At 50.1% G+C, this 26,335-nt stretch overlaps 2 protein-coding genes across 2 annotated transcripts in view; both read right to left on the bottom strand.

Moving 5' to 3' along the window:
- Window positions 1-1,128: 1,128 nt before the first annotated feature.
- Window positions 1,129-14,699, bottom strand: CIAO3 (cytosolic iron-sulfur assembly component 3). Its single transcript, XM_063143102.1, has 11 exons — window positions 14,614-14,699; window positions 13,392-13,493; window positions 12,847-12,990; window positions 11,392-11,524; window positions 9,407-9,541; window positions 8,624-8,742; window positions 7,117-7,246; window positions 6,463-6,535; window positions 4,743-4,880; window positions 2,925-3,082; window positions 1,129-2,681 (listed from the first exon to the last, which is right to left on the bottom strand). The coding sequence occupies exons 1-11, from the start codon at window positions 14,686-14,688 to the stop codon at window positions 2,443-2,445; spliced, it is 1,446 nt and encodes a 481-aa protein (XP_062999172.1). The 5' UTR covers window positions 14,689-14,699; the 3' UTR covers window positions 1,129-2,442.
- Window positions 14,700-25,306: 10,607 nt separating this feature from the next.
- LOC134410259 (uncharacterized) overlaps window positions 25,307-26,335 on the bottom strand; it is a 365,840-nt gene continuing 364,811 nt past the window's right edge. The window contains exon 20 of the mRNA XM_063143429.1: window positions 25,307-25,317. The gene's annotated coding sequence lies outside the window, so the exon portion shown is untranslated. The remainder of the gene's footprint in view (window positions 25,318-26,335) is intronic.

Here is a 26,335-nt window from a genome sequence, read left to right as displayed (position 1 = left end):
GCGCTGCCATAGAGGCCAATCAGGCGGCTGCCTAGAGCGCCAAGGTAAGGGGGCGCCTTTGCCCTCCCACTCCCAGAGCCGCTCTAGCTGAGCAAGGGCAGCTCCCGGGCGCGCCGTTCCGAAGCCACCCTTCTGTCCCCCACTCCAGCGTCCCTGGCTGGGCGCCTGCCCAGCTAAAGCCAAGCCGGGATGCTGGGGTGGGCGGACAGCTCCACATTCTGACTTCTGGCAAGTGCCGGACTTCAGAACGTGAAGCTGTCTGCCCGCCCCCACCCCAGCATCCCACCCAGCCAAAGCCAAGCCGGGACGCACGTTCTGTCTTCAGGCGAGGGAAAGGTAACGCGGCCTCCATCCCCGCCTGTCTCCGCTTACAGGGGGTGAGGGTGGGGGGTACGCTGGGGTGGGGGGGTACACTGGGGGGTGGAGGGGTGAAAGCAGCTCACCTTGCCTAGGGTGCAAAATAGCCTGGCACCAGCCCTGCTCACAGGTAAGTCCCAGCAGTGGCAGGAGGCAACCGAAGACGGGGAGGGAAGGGAGTCCGTCGACTCCAATGGACTCATGGCCAGCCTTGCACTGGCTTTCCCAGGAGGGAGGGAGGGAGGGGCCCAGCATTACCCCCAAATCGGCCTGAGGCTTTGGTGCTGATCTGCTCGTTTCCAGGCACCTCGAGCTGACCAGGTACCACCTTGGATCCAGGTTGAGGTGGGCCGAATCGTCCTGCCTCAGCTCGGATTCCAGGATTCGGCCTGAGGCGGTGCACAGCCCTACTGAAAGCAGCATGGCCAGCTAAACCCCGTCTCCCCACACCCCCACTAGACAAGATCTTTGCTTGCTGACAAGACACCAGTGTGGGGTGCATCAGATAAAGAGCGAGACGAGGACTGGGGGAGACCGGCAGGCACCCCAGTCAGCCAGGAAGATGCCCCTGGGCCAGGCCCCGTCGCTCAGCTACGGATGCTTCCGGCAGGGACTCCGCCTGCCAAGTGGCCCAATTCCCCTCTTCCAGACTACTGTGCAGATCAGAATGTAACTCTCCTTCGCATTTCACACTTCCCCAAACCTTGCAGGGCTGTTCCTAGCTCAAAAAACAGACAACGAAGCATTGAGAAGGCACATTTTACAATAAAATGTTTTTAGAAATGCAAATTTTATTTTATTTAATTTATTTATTTAGAGTATTTTTATCCCGCACCTCAGCCAAAAGGCTCTCAGAGTGGCTTACAATGTATCAATAAAGAAGACAGTCCCTGCCCTCAGGCTTACATTCTAAAAAAAAGACATGACACACAAGGAAAAGTGGATGGGGAGGGAAGAGGGAGAAAATAAAAAGAAATTAAGGAGACTGTTTAGGCTGGTGGGAAGGCCCTGCTCCGTCCTCTCATCTCCCAATGGAGGGGCAAACCAACAGCTCCTTCTTCCCCACAAGGTGAAGATGTTAGCCCTGGGGGGGTGGTCCAACTGAAGCAGGCTCTGATGGTCCCTGCCTGCTCCAGTCTCCCTCACATCTTCTTCCCCGCAGACACATTTTGAGAGGAGTATTCAAAAATACACATTTAAACATGTATATACACGTTTGTGTGTGTGTTTTTAAAGCAAATATTTCCGTGGAACAAGAACGGACATATGCAACATTGACATGGACCAGAAACAGACTACCCTCTTCTGCTCATCCCTCCCTTCGGCCCATCCTACCCCGCAGGGTCATTGTGGAGGCAGGGGGCAGAATCTGATGTACGAGGCTCCTCCTTGGAGGAGGAGGAGGAGGAAGGGTGGCATCCAGAAGTGCGTTGTTATCCCGTGGCAGGCTTCTCCGGACGAGCCACCAGTGAGATGGGCCGGGGGAATTGGAATAGGCCCAGAGTGTCCCTAAGCATTGTGGGATGCAGAGATAGGGTTTGTGGCGGCATCACGTAACGTCGCAGTGTTGAAGAGGGTCCCTGTGGCTGGAAATCTTAAAAATGTATGGGATGAAAAGACACAGCTCTAACAAGAAGACAAGCCTGGGAACGTAGCTGGCTGCCGTAGTCCCTCTTGCCCAATATTGTCGACACTGACTGGCAGCAGCAATGGCTCTCCAGGGATTCCGGCAGGAGTTTTTCCAGCGCTACCTGGAGATGCTGCCGGGGATTTTTGAACCTGGGACCTTCTGTGTGCCATGCAGGAGCTCTGCCACTGAGCCCCGGGCCCTCCCTAACAAGCCTACGCAACACCCTACCTGAAACTAGGCCTCTCTCTGGCTGGATGTTGTCCTCCGTAAAGCCAAATCCTCCGGTCACAATGGTTTTTATTCTGATCTTTGGTACTAACATTCCTTTGCTACATATTTGCCAAGTCTAAAGGGTCTCCCTGGGCCACCGGCTGTGTCCGAGAGGAGAATCGTAAAAACATAATTCGATTCAGGGCGCTTCAGGGCCTCCAGTTCCGAAGCACACCCGCCCCTCTTCACCACTTGATATTAAACCCGGCGCTTGGCCTCTCCACCGCATGGTACTGCGTGTGCAGAGCTCCTCGGGCCCGCTCTGAGGTGGGGCCGCCCAGCCACTGCTCGTACAGTTCCTCTGCAGCTCTGTTCATCTCGGGGGTTTCCGGCTGGACCGATTCGTACAGCCTCTCCACCTGCTGGAGCAGATCCTTACCGGGCTCGCCTTCTGCTTTGATCTGGCCCCCTCCATTCAAGCATCCTGTGGAAAACAAGAAGATGGCAGCTGAAAGTCCGAGAAGAATGCCAGTGCGGATTTAGTTAGACGCCGGAACTATCCCAAGTTGAGGCTGGTCTCTTTCAGCTGGTTAGAGCACTCCCCTCAACGGGAGACTTCTTCAGGTATCACCACCAAGTTCTGGGTGATGCCCGTGGCCTCCTCCTCCTCCTCCTCCTCTTTTCCCCTTCTAGCAGCCCACCCTTCCAAACCCGCCGGCACCCTCACCTGAAGGACAGGCCATCACCTCGATGTAGTGATACGGCAACCTTCCCCGCTTCAGTTTCTGCACTAAGTTCTGGATGTTCCGAAATCCGTAAGCCAGGGCAAAATGCAGGACCGTTTTGCCATCCTTCTCCAGTGTCACCTCTTGGAAATCCTTGTTTCTGGGGAGGGGATTCAATGACACACACACAAAAGAAATCAGGAATGCAAAAGCATGTGTTCTTCCGCCAGGCTCATGAGCCGCTGGCTGTGCTGTTGGGACTTGAGAAATGGATCCCGCTGGCCGGGAGGTGGCAGGACAGAACTGCTGCGGCAAAATCTGCCCCCTTGGGGGACAAGAAAGGCTTCCTCACCCTCTTTGGTTTGCTGCTTGCGGTGGTTATTATTATTATTATTATTTATTTATTTATTTATATAGCACCATCAATGTACATGGTGCTGTACAGAGTAAAACAGTAAATAGCAAGACCCTGCCGCATAGGCTTACAATCTAATAAAATCATAGTAAAACAATAAGGAGGGGAAGAGAATGCAAACAGGTACAGGGTAGGGTAAGCAGGCACAGGGTAGGGTAAAACTAACAGTATAAAGTCTGCACAACATCAAGTTTTAAAAGCTTTAGGAAAAAGAAAAGTGTTTAGCTGAGCTTTAAAAGCTTCCTGGTGCCCCAGTCTCAAGGGCCCGAGGGTGCATAGGTCCAGTCATTGGCTCCGTTCAGGCAACACGTTAGTCCATGCAGTGTGAAAACTCCACTCAACGGTTGAGTTTTTAGGAGGTGCTCCGCACGTAACATGTCCTAACTCCACCCTTGTGTGTCACTGTGGGCTACCGTGGAGTTGGCTTTGATAGGCAGTTCCTCTGCCCTCTCTCCTCCGCCAGTCCTCCCAACGGTATCCCATCAGCCATTGCCGCAAAAAATAATAATCCCGGCGGCTCTCCTAGAGCGGCACTCGCTCCTTTTGCCGCTCTTGCCAGGGAACTCTGTAGCCTGTGGGAAAAGTCAACGCAACAGAAAACTCCACGGAGCCCTCCACACGACATGCCGCACAATGGTTGTGCAGGAACTCTCCTCTGCACAACATGGATATTTAGCGTGGAGTGTTTTCTTTAAAATAAAAATACACCGTGGGGTGGAGTGTTTTCCCACGAGACAACACATTTCTCAACGGTGGTGTAAAAACTCCACTCTGGAGTTCTAGAACCGCCGTTGAGAAACGTGTTGTCTGAACTGAGCCATTGTAACAGCAGCCACGGAGGTGCTTCCAGACGGAGGGTACCTAATGCTACCGATCAAAATATATTGCACAGCAATTCCAGCTTTTTGCAGCGGATTTTTCTTACCTCAACGGTAAGAAAATAAGAGTTGAAAGAGGCGTTGGGAAACCGTGGGAGGGCGACCAATGGAATACAAGACCCCCTGGCCCCCTCCGCAAACTTCTGTGAACGAGGCAGACGCTTACACCATAAAAGCCTCGCCTGGAAGCTGCTTGGTCCATTTCAATCCATTTTGGCCCATGCGGAAATTCACAGCAGCAAAACCTCGAACAATTGTTTACTGCTATGGAGCAGTAAAAAGGTTCAAAGTTAGCTTGAGAACAAGCCACCTCGCTCTGCAACGGCTTACTCTTGTGGAATTCCTCGGGGCGGGGGGGGGGAGGCAACAGCAGGAGTGCACGCCAGAGGGGTGGAAACGGCCCCTCCGAAGTTGTGCACCTCTTGATTTAAACGAACAGCCATTTGCTACTTCCTTGCTTGGAAGAAAGTGCACAGCGAGAGGTGGCCTGAGGGTTGCTGTTGGGGTAGGATCCTGGAACTCCTTACTTGAGTGTTTTATACTGAAGTTCCTCCACTTGAATCCCAAAAAGCTCCTTTGCCGCATACTTATAGATGTGCTCCAGGTAGCCCCCGGAACCACCTCCGGAATGGCCAACCAGCTGCTCTTCGGAAAGGCTGTTGAACCTAGGAGAGGATGGAAGGAAAGCCCATAGGTAGGTTGGAAAACCCGATGCCCAGCTGTGTGTCTGCATCTTTCTTGGAGTGGCTTAACCATCTTGAGTATTGCGTCCGGTTCTGGGCTCCACAATTCAAGAAGGATGCAGACAAGCTGGAGGGGGTTCACAGGAGGGCAACCAGGATGATCAGGGGCCTGGAAACAAAGCCCTATGAAGAGAGACTGAAAGAACTGGGCATGTTTAGCCTGGAGAAGAGAAGATGGAGGGGAGACATGAGAGCACTCTTCAAATACTTGAAAGGTTGTCACACAGAGGAGGGCCAGGATCTCTTCTCGATCCTCCCAGAGTGCAGGACATGGAATAAGGGGCTCAAGTTAAAGGAAGCCAGATTCCAGCTGGACATCAGGAAAAACTTCCTGACTGTTAGAGCAGTACGACAATGGAATCAGTTACCTAGGGAGGTGGTGGGCTCTCCCACACTAGAGGCCTTCAAGAGGCAGCAAGGCAGCCATCTGTCAGGGATGCTTTAGGGTGTATTCCTGCGTTGAGCAGGGGTTGGACTCGATGGCCTCCCAACTCTACTAGTCCATGATTCTATGAAAGGCAGGTCCCGATTTATGTTACACACCTTCAGCAAGTGTGAAATAAGCAGGCTGTATCTGCACATGATTGAGCTGCCGCTATCTATTGGGGGAGGCAAGAATCCTAAAGCCCCCAGCCACCGGCAGCCCTGTTCCCTCCCCTCCCCCCCACGCCCCCCACTCCTGGATTCTAGGATCACAGCAGTCACATTTTGATGCTTATCCCTGGAATCTAGGCTTTTATTCCCCTTTTTTTGTTTTAAAGAGAGAAAGCAGCTGAACTTCCTCAAGATGCTGAATTCAGTGGAAAATCCTGGGCTTGCATGAAAAATACATCGCCTTTGTGGTCCACTGCTCAGCCCAAGAGATTGCTGACATGAGCACAGATAACCTTTCTGCTAAGAAAGGGGGACCCAGAATTCCCAAGTAGCTTCCATGCAGGCGGGCCCCCTCAGTCATTGCCCTATCTGGAAGCATCAAGGAGACTGAGTAATAATCGAGGGCATTTTCTGCCTAAGTCTTCCTGTGGCATATGGCTTGGCTTACTTACGCAAGTAAAAAACAATGACAATGATTAATACAGTTTTAACTTCAACCAAGTCAACACGCAACGCAAAATGGGTTTAAGAGAGCTTGTAAAGTGCTACCATTAAATATAAACTTCAATAAAATAATAAATCTAGAATACAAAGTGTAGTTTTTTATAATTACTTTTTACACTTCGTACTCTAGATTAGGTATTTTATCGAAGTTTATTAAAGTTTATTTAAGGGTAGCTCCAGCCTAATTTTGCACTTCACAAGCGCTCCTAAACCCACTTGCTCAAGTCACGCGGTGCTCTTTGCTGGGCAGGGACCACAAACACACACACACACACACACACACACACACCCCGCTTCTCCTGCCTCAAGTCTGGACCACGAGGGAGCAGAGAACTCCCCTCTAGCACAAGACGCGGCACGAGCGGACAAACACCACTCCAGCAAGGCAAGAGACGTTGGGTCTTACATGCCATCCAACGGGGCGGGAGCCACTTCGGAAAGGGACAGGCCCTCCTGGTCCAGCAACTTCAAAACTTCTCCTGAAACGCAGAGAAGAGATGCCGGGATGTTTGCTTCAGGCAGCCAAAACGCAGAGGAGAGAGACGGAGAGGAATCGTCGGACGATGAGTGGCCCATCCATCAATCCTCTCTAGCGGGTGCTATGGCAGCGGAACAAGGCGCCGCCCATTGTGCCTCTGGACCTTCAAGGCTCCGTCAACCCATCACTCACCCCGGGAGCCTGTTGGGAGACAGCTAAACAACTGATAGAAATTCCTGTAAGCTGCCTTGAATTGATGGGATAAAGTAGGGCGTCAATGCATAAAAGAGAGCAGTTCCTTGTTCCGCCCTGCAGTAAATACCAGGATGAGGGGGTTGAAGGGCATTGCCCTTCTCCCCTTGGCAAGATTGGCTAGCGATCCAGAGAAGAGGTGGGCTACCTCTCACCTGCTCTGTGCCCCTTGGCTGGCACAGAGCTTTCTGCTCACTGCTTGTGGCGGGCTGTGGGCTGGGCCCTATTAGCTCTTCGGGGGGGATACGGGTGGGGTGGGGGTGAATAAGCGATTCTTCTTCAAGGGAGGGGGGACTTCTGTCTCCGTCTCTGCGCCAGGTTCTGCTTTACCTGTTGTAATCACACAGTCCACCTCCCGAGTTTCGTGCTCTTGGATGAAGAAATCCGGCCTGGAAGCTTCTAGCTTCTTGTCATAACAAGGCATCACCGTCACATGGTAGATCTGGTCAGGTGTCACGTGCTGCAAACGAGAGAACATAAGGGACATAGAACCATAGAGCTGGAAGGGACTGTTGACGCCACTCAGCCCAACCCCCTGCTCAGTGCAGGAATCCAAGTTACAGCACCCTTGTCAGGTGGCTGAGCAGGCTCTGCTTGAACCCCCTGAGCCCACCACCCTCCCAAGCAAGCTGGCTCCATTGTCTGACCGCTCGGACTTTTAGAAAGCTTTTCCTGAATTTCAACTGGAATCTGCCTTGTTATGCTTCTTTTATTCATATGGCAATGCCCAATAGTTGCCCCCTTTGGGGAGGAGGTTATAAGAAGGATAAACTTTGTACCGGAACAGTCTTTAATATGGAACGATGTGCACGTCCTCCTAAACTACCTACCGGTTTCTTGGAAGTTAACGCATGGTGAGCGCAGATGGATTTTTAGAGCCCTTCTGACAGCTAAAAGACTGATATTATTACATTGGAAGGATAAATGTTCACCTCCCATAACGCAATGGATTGAGGATTTAACAACGCTATCAACGTTTGAACGGCTGGTGTACAGACACCACTTAAGTTGTGAGTGGATAAATACATGGATATTTGGTCTGCTTTTCTTGAAACCTATGCATGACTCCACCCCCACCCACCCCACACTTTTTTTTATGAATGGTGTCTCTGATGAAAAAAAGATGATGACATTCCTATGTATGTAATTTTTTCTTCTTTTCCATGATTTATTTTCTGATCGGCTTTTTGTTTGTTTGTTAAATTCACAATAAAAGGTGGGGGATGTGGGTGAAGCTGGTATTTCCTGTCTTACAGTCTTGGGTGGAAGAGAACAGGTTGTGGCTGAATCAGACAGGAGGCCACCTAGTCCCAATTCCTGTTTCCATCAGAGGTCAGCCGGCTGCCCCTGAACATGCACAACCGGGTCGTGAAGACAACCACCATCTCCTGCTGGATCTAGTAATGAGAGGTAGACCGCCTCTCTGCAGGGAGGTCCCATCTAGCAATCAAAGCAAATAATAGCCGGGAGATCCGTCCTTTCCCACTCCATATAAATGAGCCTGTCCTGCAGCTGCGCTGGTAATACAACCCCCTGTATCTCCAGCCAGGCTGGTCATTGATCTAAACCCATCAAAGCTAGCGGCCATCCGGTCATTCCGCAGGATAGGAACCGATGTGTGTGGTTTGGCTCAGCTGCCCTTTCAAACAACGTTTCCACGGGGAGGGAAGGACCTCGGCCCCCACTATTGGGGGGGGGGAGGAGGTGGCCCTTGGCCAGCTCTTGCACAGGCTAACCGAGGGGGAGGCCAGCTGAGGCCTCTGGGCTCCTTTTGCTTCCACACTTTCTAGCAAATCACCTCCCGTGTGTGAAAGGTGGCCGAAGAGGAGAGACACACCTGCTGCTGGGCGAAGTGGCCCTTGACAAGGGAGCCCATGACCTGCTGGGGCGATTTGGCCGTGCTGAGGTACGGGATGATGAAACTCCCGTGGGTCTTCTCGGCATAGCAGATCCAGCCTGAAAGAGAAAGCGGCCGGGGGGGGGGGGGGGGAAACGTCACTTCATGCAATTCCACGTCCCCGCTTCAAAGCCTGCCGACCGCCAGCCCATCATCCCATAGTGCAGGGGGTCTCCAACCCTTCTGGACCCAGGGCCACATCTGGAATTTGGAAAAAGTGCCCTGGGTGCCACCACACATTAGGCGCTGTAGGGGGGATGGAGGCCCGATCACAAAGATGTGGGGAATGACCCCCTTTTATCTGTGTTTGTGCGTGTGCTACTCACTCGGGCTTCTCTCCGTCTCTTGGTTCCCTCCTCCTTTCTTGTTCGCCACAAGGGTCCATGGTAGGGGCTAAACTCCCCCCCTTCCCATTTTTTCATCAGAGGGGCGGGGGCTTCCATCCTTCGTACAGGTCACCCCTCTGCCAAGGACCACGTTTCCCCAAGGGACCTTGGTGGAGAGAGGATTTGGGGGGCCCTCCCCCCTCGCCATTTGTGGCTAAGAGGACCGTTTCCCCCACCCCGTGCAAGTGAGTGGAGGAACTTCTCCATTAACTTGCGGAGGAGGGAAATGGCGCAGAGGGCACCTCGGCCTGGCCTCGCGGGTGTCATGGCACCCGCAGGCGCTGCAGCCACGGGGCCCCTGGCCCCTGTAGAGCTCCCCTCTCCCTGCCGGACTTACCTGGACAGGCAGCAGCCAACATGGGCAGGGCCTTCTTATCCTCCGCTTGCCGCCGGAAGCGCTGCACGAACTCCCGCTGGCTCTCCAGCAGGCTGAAGTTTCGGGAGAAAGTCGTGTCGAAGACAAAGTGCACCCCTGGCAAGGACAAGCAGGAGAGGAAAGCATGACGGCAGCCAAAGAGGTGGGGCGCAGCTGGCGGCTGGCTATGAAGGGGTTGCAGAGGCCGAGGCGAGGGCACTTCAGGAGTTGGGGGGCAGCCTCCCCCAACCCCCGCCGGCCCCACAGGCAACCTGGTAGGAGCTGAAGTCCAAAAGATGTGGCGGGTTCCGGGTTGGGCAAGGATGCACTGGAGCGAGGGGGGGGGGACACCCCGAATGCTAAGCAGCAGCAGACGCCGTCCGCCTGAGCCACCTTCGCTAGCGGACATGTGACAACACACACGCACGGTTTCCACACAGAATCACAGCTTTTTTAAAAAAATGCCTGAAAATAGAGGTGAAAGTATTGGGCCAAGTTGCACAGCTGAAAACAGGGGAAAGTGGGAAGAGCCCGGACGCAACCTGAAGATGCCAGGCCAGCGCCCCCGGAACGGCTTTCGGACCATCTGCTCTCGTGGCACCGGGCCCTTCCAGCACGGCGGAGAATGTGAAGCTCTTCGCACCAGAAGCGGAAGCGGCTTCCATCCATCTGGCCGGCGTCCTTCTTCACCCAGGGAAGATACGTAGGAAGCGGCCTTGTACTGAGCTGGACCACTGACCTATCTAGCTTGCTATTTTCTATAGCGCCTGGTAGCAGCTGCTCTCCAGGTGTTCAGGAAGGAGGCTTTTCCCCCAACCTTGCCTGGAGAAGCCGGGGGCATTCTGCATGCAAAGCAGGGACTCTACCACTGAGGTACAGTCCTATTCCAAGAGAAAAGAGTGGAACAGAGGCGGAGGCCTTCTATCGTTATCAGGCCATCGGCCCATCTCGCTCAGCATGCTCTAGGCTGACAGGCCGCCTGGCCAGCGCCTCAGGGTCTTTTCCATCAGCTGCTACCAGATCCTTCAAACCAGAGACTGAAGCTGGGACTTCCCACGTGCAAAGCAGGGCTTGACCACTGAGCTCCAGCCCTTCTCCAATCCTGCAAACACCTGGGGCATCAGTACAGGTGAAGACCTTTCCATTTCCCCAGTATTTTAAGAGTTTATCATCCTCATCTTTTAATTTTGCTGTTTAAAATCTGTGTTTTAAATCTGTATAATCTCTGCACTGCTGCTCAGTTTTATCCTGGTTGCATTTTGATATTGCTCTTTTATATAGGGCCTGTTCAGACGACACTTCAGGCTCTGCGGTTAGCGAAACGGCGGTTCTCTGGGGTTAGCACTAACCACGAGCCGTGCTGTCTCAGACGCCACGTTAAGCCACGGTTAGAGCCGCTCACCCTGCTGCAGACGGTCCAGCTGTGGTTAGCGAGTGAGCAGGGTTTAGCAAAACGCATCACACAAGACACCTTAAACCCTGCTGCTTAACCAAAAGCCTTAACCAGCAGGGTTTAAGGTGTTGTCTGAACATGCACATTGTGTTTTCTTACAGTTGTTTGTTTTATACTTTGAATTGTAATTGATGGTTTCAACTTTTGTAAACCGCCCAGAGAGCTTTGGCTATTGGGCAGTATAGAAATACAATCAATCAATCCATCAATCCACTGGAGGCCCCTTGCAAGCGAGGCCTCCTCCTTTCCCTGCCAGCTATGGGGTGAGTAGCACTTGCATCTTCAGCACTGATGCGAAGGGGGAAGCCTCTGCTCAGGCGCTCTGGGCCGAGGGCACAAGACTTTAACGCAACGAGAATTCTTCCTGGAGAAGAGAATGCCCTGTGTCCCAGTGTCCAAGCCTAAGCGGAGTCCCGTGAAGCTGAAGCTGGCTTCTTCCCTGACCAGCGAGCGCAGGACGGCAGCCTTAACGGCTAACCCTTCAGCTACCCATTCCAGATAAAACATGGCTCACCTAATCTTTTGAAGAAGGCCGTCAATTTCTTGGCTGTCTCTAAAGGAGTCAGTTTAAATCTTGCAGCTAGCGACGCTCTGGACTGCGGAGATACAGACACCACCACCAACTTCTTAGGAGCAGAACCTGAGATCTTTAAGAAAAAAATACTGTCAACATTAAATTAATATTTGCTGGGCGGGGAAGCGATCATGGTCTGTCCATGTAGCTATTTTTGTTCACATTTTTAAAATACTGGTCCTCATGCATCTTGAGCTGCCCAACACCTTTTCACAGCTTGAGATTGTTGAACTATTTTCAAAAAATATTATGTGGGGAATCTGATTTACGTAGGGAATCTAAAGAGTAGTGAATGTAATTTATGTAGGGAATCCCAGAGTGCAGGACATGGAATAATGGGCTCCAGTTAAAGGAAGCCAGATTCCAGCTGGACATCAGGAAAAACTTCCTGACTGTTAGAGCAGTACGACAATGGAATCAGTTACCTAGGGAGGTTGTGGGCTCTCCCACACTAGAGGCCTTCAAGAGGCAGCTGGACAGCCATCTGTCAGGGATGCTTTAGGGTGGATTCCTGCATTGAGCAGGGGGTTGGACTCCATGGCCTTGTAGGCCCCTTCCAACTTTGCTATTCTGTGATCCTATGAGAGAGCCAGTGTGGTACAGTGGTCAGAGTTTCGGACTGGGATTCAGGAGATCCAGGTTCTAATCCCTGCTTGGACAATGGAAGCTCACTGGGTGACTTTGGGCCAGTCACAGACTCTCAGCCCAACCTACCTCACAGGGTTGTTGTGAGGATAAAATGGAGAAGAGAAGTATTACCCTGTTTCCCCGAAAGTAAGACATCCCCCGAAAATAAGACCTACTTCCAGTTTTGCCTCTCGCTGTAATATAAGGCATCCCCCCGAAAATAAGACCTTTTTTTTTTGTTCAACAATAAATGTGTACCGTATTCTTCTTCATGGAAAAATAAGACATCCCCTGAAAATAAGACCTAGCACATCTTTGGGAGCAAAAATTAATATAAGACACTGTCTTATTTTCGGGGAAACAGGGTATGTATGCCTCTTGTATTTCTTGGAGGGAAAAAAGTGGGATATAACTGTAATAAAAACAAATTAAAAAATTGATGAAAAGTGCAAGGCTGTTATTGTGAATGGCTTGCTACCAACATTGCAGGCAGGGAAAAACCAGAGTTGGCAGAAGAAAACCGAGACAGGATCTACACTACTGCTTTATAACAGTTTTGAAGTGCACTGACAACTGTTGGGGCCCATTGACACATTCCATATACCGTTTCCAAACCGCTTTCAAAGCGTTACGTCCTGCTTGGTGTAGACCTGGCCCTGGTCTTCCAAGATCCCCAGAAAGGTGGGAGACCAGAGCCAGACCACAGACTTCCCCTGCTGGGTCTTCAACCCGCTACTCACACGTTGACATCCTCAGCCACTTACTTACCTTATTGGCAGCTAACACTCTGGAGAGTTCTTCATGGCTCTGCTGAGTGATCAAGACACTTTCGGCTGATGTGATGCAGCCACTGCAAGCCAAACAGTCGTTCAAGGTAATTTTGGCCTTTTCAAGCTTTTGTGACCCTCCATCCTAGAAGGGAGACACAAAATGGACTGAGATCAGCTCATAAGCTGCAGGAAAAGTTATTTCAACTTTCGTTAGCGGCTCCCACTTCCGAAACACATTAGAGACTTTATAACAAGCGTTCATCCCGTCCCACAGAGGACTTTCTGCTTCATTGTGGCTCCAAGAACATCAGCACGTTGTCCCACATTTTGGCTCCACGCCACAAGACCAAACCCAGAGAGAAGAAGAGAATCGTTGGTTTTTGATGACGAGAAAAATCCGTCTGATTCCCAAAAAGGCCTTTGTTGGTATTTCTCCAGAGCTCCCTCTCCTTTCAAGGGGCTTCCAAAACCATGGTCCCCAGAGCTGAACACCGACCTTACTCTGTACCTATGACACGATCTGACTGAGGAAGGAAACTTTACCTGATCGACTTGGAAATAAGTCCCATCGTCTTCAATGCGGATCTTGGCGGCGGCGGCGGCTTTTCCGGGCTTCTTATCAACTTTGATGGGCTTTATGCAATCCTGAAAGAGAAATCAAAGAGAAATGGTGGGACACAGAAATAAGGAAAACAAAACCCCAAATGAATTACGATACAGCATAATCAAAAATTTGAGGATGAACTGAACCCAAGCAAAAACTGTTTTGGGGCTAGACTGCATCACGCTGGACTGTTGTTTTACAGTCCTGAAATTCCTACATCAGACTTCTCAGGTTACCACTGTTAGGTAGGGCGGGATTTTAGAAAATGTGAAAACTAAACCCAGGGGGACTTCACTACTGCCGCACACCCCTCCCTACGCACACATACACAGGTGTGCCAGCCCCTTCCCAAGTACGCATGGCCACAGGGGCTCTGAGCTCACGGCTCCTGTTCTCTAACCCCTGGTTGTTTTGGTTAGCAATGATTAGCCAACAGGAAGTAATCAACACACTCTGCAGATGCTCAGAGTCACTCCTCTCCTCAGCATTACTCCACATGTTTCAAGGCTAAACCAAGCCATGCCAAGCGTTGGTGCAATTGAGGAAAGGCTCCGTTCAAATGTCACTGCTGCCATGAACCCATCACGGTCATCCCAATTTCCTTTCCTTTATTATATTTCTATTCCGACCCATAACTGAAGCTCATTCAAGCCTCTCTCTCTCTCTTCTCTCAGCCTCCCACAATATGAGGGAGGATAATACTGACCTACCTTACAGGGCTGTTGTAAGGCTCGCTGGGGAAAATATAAGCGCAGCACTTTGAACGCTTCAAATTCATTTATTTCACTTATTACGTTTGAATCCTGCCTTTTCTCCGTGGTGTCAAGACATGATTTCTCCCTGCTCACGACAACCCTGCAAAGTAGGGCTACGCCGAGAGAATGGCCCAAGGTCACCCAATGAACTTCATGGCTGAGTGGGGATTTGAACTCAGATCTTGCAAAGCTCTTGCCTGATAGCCTTACCAAGGTGCTACAGCGGCTCTCCATTAACTCCCTCTGGGGCCTTAGGCAAGCCACTCACTCTGAGCCTCAGCAATAAGGGGGTGCTAATAACGCCGCCGGTCTACCTTACAGGGTTGTTGGGAGGGTTAGAAATCTCGGCCATGCTTAAGCCTCCACCTTCCCCACCCCACTCGCCCCCTTTGCCCGCGACGCCCACCTGCGAGGGCCCGATATAGTCATCCAGGTCCGTCAACTGCAGCACTCCGCTGAAGGGCGACACCGCCGCCGCCATCTTGAGAGCTCCCTTTCCCCTCCCTATGCCACACCGCCGTAAAGCACCCATGAACCACACTGCTGCAAAAGGCTGCGCCTGCGTCGGCAGCGACACGCGCCCCCTGCCGTAAAAGCGACCGAGGGGGGAGGAGCACGGAGATGAGAAAAGTATAGAGGAGTCCATCTCGCGTCTCTGGAGGAGAGCTTCAGGGACGACGTTGGAAGAAGCCCTGTTTTTTATGAGAGCTGCCCATAGAAACCGATGGAGGAATCCAAAATTTGAGGCTAGGCGTGATTGGCAGCAGCATGTCTCATTGAGCATCTCTCACTTCCTCTCCAGGGGAGAAAAAAATGTTTTAAACCAGAATTTGAACCTCTGTGTCAGTCTAAAGATTAAGTCTATGGGGATGAAAAGGTGACTGCAAATAGCTGCATAATATATAAAACAGGTACAAGAGCAAGTGGTGGAAGCAGCCCGAGGTCAGCGCCATTGCCAAAGCTCAAAGCAAACTGGGAAATAATAAAAATCCAAAATCCGTCCTTAGCTCATTCTTTCAGTAGGACCAACCAAAGATGTCACAAAAGATTGTGCAAGCTTTTGAATTCTCCAGAACTCTTCATCAGGCTTCCAAAACCAGGCCTGGTTTTGGAACGGAAACTGCCTTGGTCGCCCTGTGGGATGACCTCTGCCGGGAGAGAGACAGGGGGAGTGCGACTCCGTTGGTTCTCCTGGACCTCTCAGCGGCTTTTGACACCATCGACCATGGTATCCTTCTGGAGAGGTTGTCTGAGCTGGGAGTTGGAGGTTCTGCGTTGCAGTGGTTCCGCTCCTACTTGGATGGCCGATTCCAGAAGGTGGTGCTGGGGGATTATTGCTCTGTGCCGTGGCACCTAAGCCACGGGGTTCCGCAGGGCTCTATCTTATCCCCTATGCTGTTTAACATATACATGAAGCCGCTGGGAGAGGTTATCCGGGGATGTGGACTGAGGTGTCATCAATATGCGGATGATACCCAGCTCTACCTTTCCTTTTCATCAAACCCAGGTGAGGCAGTGGCTGTTCTGAACCAGTGCCTGGGCACGGTAATGGACTGGATGAGGGCTAACAAACTGAGACTCAATCCAGACAAGACGGAGGTACTGTTAGCGGGTGGTTCATCTGTCCGGCAAGGTGATGTTTGCCCTGTCCTGGATGGAGTTGCACTCTCCCTAAAGGATCGGGTCCGTAGTTTGGGGGTGCTCTTGGATCCAGAACTGTCACTTGAGGCACAGGTGAACTCAGTGGCAAAGAGCACCTTTTATCAGCTTAGGTTGATATACCAACTACACCCTTATCTGGACAGAGATAGCCTAGCTACAGTGATCCATGATCTGACAACCTCTCGTTTGGATTACTGCAATGCGTTATACGTGGGGCTGCCTTTGAAAATGGTCCGGAAACTTCAGCTGGTACAAAACAGGGCAGCCCGCCTACTAACAGGGACTGGCCGGCAAGATCACATTACGCCAGTCCTTTTCCAGCTTCATTGGCTGCCAGTCCAGGTCCAGGCCCGATTCAAAGTGCTGGTACTAACATTCAAAGCCCTAAACGGTTTGGGGCCAGGTTATTTGAAGGAACACCTCCTCCCATATGTACCTGCCCAGACCTTAAGATCATCTACAGGGGCCCTTCTCCGTGAGTCCCTGCCAAAGGAAGTGAGGCAGGCGGCTACTAGGAGGAGGGCCTTCTCTGCTGTGGCACCCCGGCTGTGGAATGAGCTCCCCAGAGAGGTCCGCCTGGCACTTACACTGTACTCTTTTCGTCACCAGCTGAAGACCTTTTTATTCTCTCAGTATTTTAACACTTAATTTTAACTTAAATCTAAATTTTACTGTTTTAACTCTGTATTTTAATCTTATATCAATTTTGCTGCCTGGTTTTATCCTGGTTGTGCTTTTTATACTGTATTTTGTAATTGTGCTTTTAACATGTCGGTTGTTTTATTATGGTTTTAATTTTTGTGAACCGCCCAGAGAGCTTCGGTTATTGGGCGGTATAAAAATGTAATAAATAAATAAAAATAAATAAAATAAATAGGTGGTACAGAAAGTACAGGATGGGGGAAGAAACAGAGAAGTCCAAAAAAAAATTAGGCCAGATGTTGTAGCCATGAAGTCTGCAGTTTAGACTTGGCCTCAAGATGGCGCTTGCAGACTGAGCAAAGGAGCCCCTGCGAAGTAGTGCAGTGTGCCCCACTTGGAATGAATTGCTGAAAAAGAGGGGACGTAAAGCTCAAAAAGAGTATAATATTTGCACATGCTAATGTATATGTGTACATCCAAATTTAGAAATAATTAGTATAATTGAAATAGGAATTCAGTTCACCTCACCCTAGCGTGGGAGGCTGTGAGCAGGTGAGCCTCTGTACTCTTCACCCTGTTCGCCCTGCTGAACTCTTCATGGTTCAAGCGATATGCAGGTGACGCAGCGCTCCAGAAAGAGAACAAGCAGCTACCAGAAGCACACCCAGGTCATATTTTTTTTAATAGATTTAAACATTTTAAAATTCTGAAATGTAAAATTGTACAGCTATAAGAGATATTTTAAAATATGAAACATTTTGATACAAAACACTGAAGTTGTGTGTGTGTGTGTGTGTTTTTTTTTAAACTATATAAAAAAATCCCTGTATTTCATTTCTGGGGTCTTGATGGTTCTTTATTTTTAAACTGCAATTGGACCGGACAGCCCTTCAATTAGAGGGCAGTCCTCAGTTAAAGAGGGCACGGGGCCACCCTAAGGGCTCCATCACACCGACTTTTTCCCCCTGGTTTGCCTTTGTGATTTCCACCTCCGTTTCATTAGCAAGTCAAACTAATGGTCCCTTTCACGGGGGTTTGTAGTATCGCCACTGTACCAGTGAAACCTCCTTTCGCTTGTTCACTCTCCCACTCCAGCCCTCCCCACCCCGCCCTTTCTCCTTCTCCCTCCAGTTCATTGGTTATGGCATTGTGATGGACGTGAGTGCCTCTCCCACCCCCCCACCCTCACTCTAGCTTTGTTGTCTAGTGTTTTACCGATTTAACGTTTCAACGGCTGGGTGCCGTTTCTGCGGGCAATGAGAGTGGGGTTGCTGCAGCAAAAGTCCGCTCAACCAACTCAGCACAAGTCTGTACGTTCGACACGGCATGTCGGAGGAGGAGAACCACCCCGCCCTCCTGTTTCGTCAGCAAGACCTCCCTTCAAAGCAAACATGGCCCAAGTGCGAGGACGGCAATACACAGGGATGGAAGGGCGGGTTAGTCCCGCATGGAGGAAATAAACCAGACTTTCTCTGCTCTAGGAAAACACGGAGGGGAAGAGGCGGGGTGACTGCAAGACAGGCACGATGTCATGTGAGTACCATGCTGCAAAACGGCAAACTAGGCATGACAGGAGTGCGATAAAACGCTGGTGTGATGGGGCCCTTGATAAGAACATAAGAAGAGCTGTGCTAGCCCATCTAGGCCAGCATTCTGTTCTCACAGTGGCCAACCAGCTGTCCGTGGGAAAACTACAAGCAGAACCTGAGTGCAACAGCACCCTCCTGGCCATGTTCCCCAGCAACTGGTGCACATAGCCATACTGCCTCTGATAGTGGGGCTAGCATATAGCCATCAGGACTACTAGCCATGGATAGCCTACTCCTCCATGAATGTGTCTAATCCCCTTTTAAAGCCATCTGAATTGGTGTCCACCAGTTCACAGGTATGAGATGCTAGCTGGCATCCTACACACACGCGCACACACAGTGTCTTTTATAGTTATAATAGCATTTCTGAGCTGCCTTTCAAGACGGCAGTCTTCCCAGTGTGGAGAGGGTGGGGGGAGGACCCTCCATGTAAGCCGCCTTGGGGCTCCTTGCAAATGGAAAAAAGGCAGGATAGAAATATAATAATAAAATAAAACTCAATAAAAAGACAAAGAAAGTTGCAGGTGTTGGGAGATGTAATCTGGAGGACACCACCTACACCTACATCTACACCAAGCAGGATATAACACTCATCCAACCCTGATGGATACTCAGACTGGCTTGGTGTGTGCTGGGCGTTTTAGACTGTGTGCCTATCAAATCGCTTATTTCATATGGCCTCATGAATTCCCCCCCCCCCAAGATTTAACTGCTTAGATCCGGGGTGGGGAACCACTTTCAGTCCAAGCAACAGGCTGAATTCAAGTTCTCTGGGGCTGCATCCCGGCAGTGGGTGGAGCCAAAGGTAAAGGGGGAGGGACTGGAATCCCCCAAACCCAAGTCTATTGTACCTCAAAGCTCTTACTGCCAGGGAACTACGCCCTGAGAGAGGCATTAGAGGTGGGAGGGGCTGCACAAGGATTGACAGGTTAGGGGGAAGGGGCACGGGCACGGCCCTCCGGGAAAACTGCAAGGGCTGGACTGGGATCGTCAGGGGACCTCATTTGCCCAGTGACCTGAGTTTATGCACCCCTATTCAGAGCCCTCAGGACAGAGCAGGATACGAATCGATTGCGTTGATGAATTGGGGAGAGTTTTCCTATTAAGGCTCCAAAGCGCTGCAATGGGACTGCCGTCCAAGTAAGTATGCATGGCACAGGGTCAGAAGAAACCATGGAAACGAATGTTTGGCCAGCTTTTCCTCCAGTATAAATAGCAGACTCTAGCAATTCTGGTCGCCGCTTGTGGCGCGGAATTGTGGAATATCCTGTTTCCACTCTTTTACCACTACAGCGGATCACATCCTTCTTGGTTTTGCAAGATGCACTTTTATTGACCTTGTCATTATGAGCTTTATCACACCGGCGTTATACTGTGCAATCACTGCGAATTGCATGCAAAGGACTCAGAAGTTTTCCACCTTAGAATCTGCTTTGATTGTGAAGTCCTCCCAGGCATCCTGCCTTAACTGTGCAATAAAGCAAAAAGATTCGCCGTATTTAGTCCCTACTTTTTGAGCATATCGTCCGAGCCGCCGCTGGGGCGCAAGAGCAGGATTTTAAAGAAATGCTTACTTCTGCGTAAGCTTTAAAGATAAAGACACCAAAATTGGCACAGTAATAGATATTAGGGAGAGCTTTAAGCATACCAAATTTGAATTGAATTGGGTTATCCATTGATTTTTTTAATGATTTTTTACATTTCCCCCCCTTAAACTCACTTCCCGGTATGCAAAGGATCACTGTCGCCCGGTAGCAAAAACAACAACACGCGCGAAAACTTAGCGCTACGGGGATAATCTGAGGGAAGCAGGTACATGGAATGAAGCTCATTATCATCACAGAGTTTAAACAAGCGACAACAAGGCGTCCATGCAAGCGAAGGACTCATTTCATTAGCCAAGCAGCTCCCTTAATTGCCCTGACATACATTTGCCCCAGAAAACATGATGTAATACAATCGTCCCTCCTTTGGAAGATTCCCCTGGAGAATGAAATTGACAAAGGCAGGGCAAAAGAAGCAAAAATGACTGTTTTAACAGACATCTTTCTTTTACTAAGTAAGCCCTGTCCAAAAGAGTTGTCACATTGTGTTCTCAAACTTCTCGCTGGCACTTCAGGCCTGTTTCTGAGCAAGTGCAGAGTGCCTCTCCTGAAGACAAATTGTTTAGAAAGGCCTAAATGCAAACTCCTTCTGAGCGTGTGCAAAGTACATTTCCCTGAACAGAATACAAATTGGCCTAAAGGCAAACTGCTTCTGAACATGTACAGAGTGCCTTCCTCTGATGGAAAACAGTATTAAAAACATGGAAGGATAAGATACGTTTGGGCATATGAAGAATGACCCTTTCCTTCACTTTTTAAAAGGATGGATGAAATAGCAGAGAAATAACATTGCATCCCCCAAAACTCTGATGACACCCCCCTCCACCTTGCTGGCTTTAGGTGAGGGTGTAGATCCTATGTTAGAGTTCCTTCTAGTGCCCCTCTCTCCCCAGAAATTCAGAGGGGATCTCTGAGAATCACATTTCACATCTTGTGCATAAAATATAGATATACTTAATAAATCTTGCACATATTGAAAGCAGCTGATCTACCAAAGTGAGATTTTCAGAAACAGCAGAAATTCACCAGGTAATATTAAATATTGCACAGTAACTTTTCCAGTTGCAGTCTTCTTTGTGGAGCAATACCCTTTGCAATTCTCTCCCTGCTCCCCTTTTTATATTCTCAGGAAAATAAAATTATTTGAAAGCAAGGAAGGACGGAAGCTGCTTTTTGAAGAAATCACACAGGATACTTCCTTCACATAACAATTTACAATCATATTTTGTACAAATCTGTTGATAAACTTGAAGTTATCAGAGACTCAGAATACTTCAGTGCACACCATTGCTTGGACAGATGATTGGAGGATTAATTTTCTGTGATATCAAACAGAAATTTAATATTCCAGAATAGCAAAATGCTGTGGAACTACGCTGATTCATGGCATTGTTATCTGATCTGTCGAACCGTGTGTGTTGTTTGGGATATTTCCACACGGATCGAGAAAAGGCAGCAGACTAGGATGAAAAAGTTACTAATAACCAAGGGAGGAGGATGCAGTACAAAAACAGGAATGGACAGTTCCTTGTATATGTCGTGGCGCCTCCAGGGATATAACCTGTGGCATTTCCAGGGAGGTGACTTGTAGGAGCAGCAGAGAGACTGTTCCCTGCTCCAGCAGGGATGTTGTGGTCTACAACTACAGGGATGTGGGTAACACTGACATCAGGAATGTTCCCAGGGATGTGGCCAGTGGTGCCGCCAGGGATGTGAGTTGTAGCACTTCCAGGGATGTGGCCAGTGGCGCCTCCAGGGAAGTGGCCAGTGGCGCCTCCAGGGATTTTGCCAGTGGTGCTTGTAGGGAGGTGAGTTGTAGCAGCTCCAGGGATGTGGCCAGTGGTGCTTCCAGGGATTTTTCTAGTGGCGCCTCCTGGAATGTGGCCAGTGGCACCTCCAGGGATTTTGTCAGTGGCGCCTCCAGGGATGTGGCCAGTGGTGCTTCCAGGGATTTTGCCAGTGGTGCCTCCTGGGATGTGGCCAGTAGCGCCACCAGGGATTTTGTCAGTGGCGCCTCCAGGGATTTTGTCAGTGGCGCCTCCAGGGATGTGGCCAGTGGTGCTTCCAGGGATTTTGCCAGTGGTGCCTCCTGGGATGTGGCCAGTAGCGCCACCAGGGATTTTGTCAGTGGCGCCTCCAGGGATTTTGCCAGCGGTGCCTGCAGTGATGTGGCCAGTGGCCCCTCCAGGAATGTGGCCAGTAGCGCCTCCAGGGATTTTGCTAGTGGTGCCTTCAGGGAGGTGTGTTGTAGTAGCTCCAGGGATGTGGCCAGTGGCCCCTCCAGGGATTTTGCCAGTGGTGCCTTCAGTGGTGTGGCCAGTGGCGCCTCCAGGGATTTTGCCAGTGGCGCCTGCAGAGATGTGGCCAGTGGGGATACTATTCCCCGCTCCAGCAGGGATGCTGTGGTCTGCAACTACAGGGACGTGAGTTCCAGGGATGCCTGTTGCTGCAACTCCAGAAATGTCTTTTCCAAGGAAGTGAGTTGTGGCTCCTCCAGGGAGGTGACTTCCAGTGCCTCGTGAGATACCCACTGTGGCATCTCCAGGAGTGCCCTGGTTGGCTCCTCCAAGGATGTGAAATGTTGTGCTTCCAGGCATTTGAGTTGCAGCCCCTCCTGAGACCTCCCCTACGGAGCCTCCAGGGGTGTGAGTTGCAGAATTTCCAGAGATAAGGCTCGTGGCACTACCAAAGAGGTAACTGGCAGTACCTGCACGGATGCTACCTGTGGTGCCGCCAGGCGTGTCAGTTGCAGCACTGCCAGAGACGTCTCCAGGGCCGAGAGTTGTGGCGCCTCCATGGAGGTCCCCCGTGGCTGTTCTGGGGCTCCCAGGGAACTCACCTGTGGTGTTTCCAGGGATGTCTTGCATGGATGTCATATCTCCAGCGATACGGGTGGTGCCGCTTCCAGGGAGGTCCCTTGTAGCACCTCCTGGGGCCTGACTGACAGCATTTCCAGGGAAGCCACTCGTGGTGTTTCTAGCACTATGAATTGTGACATGTCCAGGAGTGCCAACTTCGCTGCTTTCAGGGATGTCAAGGGTGGTGGCGGCCCTCCCAGGTGTTTGAGTAGCCGCCGGGACCCCGGGAACGTGTGATGTGCTGCCTGCAGATGTGTGGCCAGTGGCGAGTTCAGGGATATGATTTGGAGTACTTCCGCGGACATCTTGTGTGGCAGCGCCAGGGATGTGATCTGTGGTTCTTTCAGGGATTTGAGTTGGTGCTGAAATTTAGAATGAAAAAAAAAAAATCAATTTGGAAACACCCTAACACGGACAATAAATTCTGGCTTCACTACAAAAGAAATCAGTCAAAGCAGATCTGAACCTCTGAATGCAGAGCCCTCTGTGTAATGCGAGAAAGAGGCGTCTAAAAATGCTTGCAGCCATTATGAGGAACTGTATCTTAAGTATATGCACAGTGGTGCTGGAATAAAACATTAGTAGGGAGGTGTTAAATGTGCATCCAAGCGGGATCATTCCATGGCTGCTTCAGAAAGTCCCATAATAATGCGTTCTGATGTGGGCTGAACCTTATTCTTGCCACACACTGAGAAGACTGGTTTACAAGTGCTGTTTCCTGCACATACTACACCACAATGATTAATTAATTAATTAATTAATTAATTTGAACACCACACACACACACAAATTGCACAAGGCCCCTCTTTACACTGGCTTTCATCCTGCCTATGAATCTATGTTGTTGTTTTCTTCTTCGTCTTCTTTTTCGGAACATGCTGCCTTGTATTGAACCTGACCATTGGTCCATCTAGACCTGTATTGTCGACTCTGACTGGCAGCAATGGCGCTCCAGGGTTTCAAATGGATTCTTTGCAAGCCCTACCTGGAGATGCCAGGGATTGGACTGGGACCTTCTCTGGGCAAAGCAGGAGCCCTGCCATGGAGCTATGGCTGTCCTTTCTCAGTTACAAATTTCACCATTCAACTGTGCCTGCTCAACTTTCATCACTACTTTCTCTTTATCCCTCCCTCAACCAGTGGTTCTTTTCTCTGTGGGTGCCTTGCCTTTTATGTAAACATTTCTTCTCCCTTTCCTTTTCGTCCTTCATAAATCTTTAGTGCTGGAGAACCATAACTCTCCTGCTTGCCTTCGCGTACCTAACATCTCAGACTTCTTTACATGAAGACATTCCAGTTGGGACTACAACGCAGAGCATGAGAATTACCTATGGGATTGGGTTGATGGTTGCCCAGGGTGCAAAGGCTGTTGACGTCTTCAAGTTCTCCTGGTCCATCGATAAGGCTGGATTGAAGAGCAATGATCTTCTTCTTTCTGGGGGGAGGAATGAAGATGTTTTGGAGCATCAGTAGAATATTCTTTGGGGTGGGACAAGATAAGCTCATAGGGGGTCCTTTGCTAAAACCTCTCCATACCGCTGGAGAGAGATTATACATTTGAACGAAACTAAAGGTGGTAAAGTAAAAGCATTCTTTGAGCTCCTCTAAACAAGCGATTTATTGCATGCTCACAATGGGCCACTCACAAACGTTTCATAGAATCAGAGAATCAGAGAATAGCAGAGTTGGAAGGGGCCTACAAGGCCATCGAGTCCAACCCCCTGCTCAATGCAGGAATCCACCCTGGTCTTTTACACAACGTCATGAACGACCAGGACGTCTCCCACGGAACCCATTGGAAATTCCACCATGAAAAGAGTCACTTTTAAAGTGGTAACATCTGAAAAAAGTGGGACCTTCCACCACTAAATGGCACTGTCTCAATGGAAGTGAATGGAGCAGAATTGCAACATGAGGAGCATTTTCTTTCATGCTTTTCCCCTTCGTAACCTCTAGGTGGCACAGTAGTATAGCAGAATAGCACAACTGCAGAAGTGGGAAAAGGTGCTTCTTTCACTTTTACAACTACATTTTCCCTGCTCTAAAAAAACTCATTGCAAGTTCTCTTTAGATACTGAAGCAAAACTGGAGAGTCATGCCATTGTCTAAAGAACCTGTAAACAGCCATGAATAGGGAATGATAAGCGCATGATAAATGCCTCATATAGAAAAGCCCATAGTTAGCAGAATGGTTAACCCTGCCCTATCTTTATCCCACAATCAATCCATTTTAGGTATTCGCCCATAGATTACCACCCAGCTGTGCCACACCTGGTTTACCATCTGACTGGGTTGACTCACGCGGCATTGAAGGTGTCACATGTTGCATTGGAGGCCGTGTCAAGAGCTGGCAGGAAGTTAGAGAGCAAAAGGTGGTAGGCTTCAGCCCACTGGGTGGAGTTCATGGAGCTTCCTTTTCTCTTGAGGAAGAAAAGCGCATTGTCCAGGAGCTCTTGCTGCGTTTCAGGGGTGAGTGCAGCAGCCGAGGGGGAGGGTCTGTTGCACGTGGTGCTCTGTGCAGAAGACATAGGGTGTGTGTGTGTGAAAGAAGCCGTATTCACATTGGGCCAAGAGAAGGGGGCATTAAGTGGCATTTCTTTAGGGTGTGCCAGGTGAACACACAATAACCCTGTTATTCACACGGTGTGTCTGGAGATGCGAATGCAGGGCAGGATTGCTTCAGGAGGCCCGGCCTCATGACTTCCGCACATGCATCCAAAGCCCCAAACAGTGCTCATGCATGACCCATCATAAACTCTGTTCAGAGTTTGGAACAAAGTCTGGAGGTTGAGGGTGATAGAGCCTACCAGGCATAACCCCATTCCCTCCCCCTCCCCCCTCCAGCCGTTCATATTCCCAGATTTAAACAGTGCGTTTAAGGATCGATATGGAGCTTAAGGGATCTGAAGCAGCTGCCCATGTGCTCACTGCTTGAGCAGGCTGGTCCTGCTCAAAGCGGTCGTGCAAAAATCAAACACACCACAACCGACTACTGCAGTCCCAAGCCAGACGTGGTAGGTTTCCCCCCCACTTGCCCCATCAGTAGCGTTCGGCGGCTTAATGTGCTTTACTGTGTTAGGCTGCAGGCACGAGTCAACATTTGACCTATATGTGTTGATTAGAGCAACCTGCCTTCAAAAAGTTTGCATGCCTTCTGAAATTTCACTGAGGGAAATGGGGGCACGTGTATACTTGGAATGGTTCTATTTCACCGAAGGAGCACTGCCTGAGATCTCTCTCCTCCTACACCCCCCCCTCTCTCTCTCACACACACACACACAGAGGGGGAGGGAGGGAGGGAGAGAATTATGCACATTGAAGGTTTTTCTCTGCCTGTTCTTCATTTACTTGAAATAGCCTGGTCTCTACTGGCATCTGAATTAGAGAATCTACCTGAATAGGTAATCATGGCTTGATGGATGGGAAGCCCTCCACTGGATTGTGGTATGCCTCTCCATGCATATGCACTAGACTCAAAATGCAACTTCTAGAAACCTGGAGAGGGGCTGAAAATCTGCTATGCCCACCAGAACATTTTTAAAACGGCACCCATGAAAGGCAAATTAGGCACAAAAGAGGGACAGTTTATGGGTTTGTGGCCAAGCTTACCTGGCAGGAAGCGTCTCTGAGCCTGGATAAATATTCACGGAGAGAGTCATAGTTTTCAAAGTTCTTGATCAGCCCAACAGCCAGGTTGGCTAGAGTGGAATTGTGCAACATCTGGGCCATGATGGTTAAGTCGGCTGCTTTCGCTGGGCTGAGGTTAAGAGGGT

This window comes from Elgaria multicarinata, chromosome 17 (assembly GCF_023053635.1).
Source record: "Elgaria multicarinata webbii isolate HBS135686 ecotype San Diego chromosome 17, rElgMul1.1.pri, whole genome shotgun sequence".
Classification (NCBI taxonomy): domain Eukaryota; kingdom Metazoa; phylum Chordata; class Lepidosauria; order Squamata; family Anguidae; genus Elgaria; species Elgaria multicarinata.
This window is presented reverse-complemented; position numbering and strand designations above follow the sequence as displayed.

Excerpts from the sequence above, each read along its gene's own strand:
- CIAO3 (XM_063143102.1), bottom strand. The coding sequence starts at position 14,688 with ATGGCGGCGGCGGTGTCGCCCTTCAGCGGAGTGCTGCAGTTGACGGAC. Across the intron at positions 12,991-13,391 it reads CTTATTTCCAAGTCGATCAG|GATGGAGGGTCACAAAAGCT; the intron begins GTAAAGTTTCCT and ends TCTCCCTTCTAG. Across the intron at positions 9,542-11,391 it reads GGCCTTCTTCAAAAGATTAG|GGGTGCACTTTGTCTTCGAC; the intron begins GTGAGCCATGTT and ends TGTCCTTGCCAG.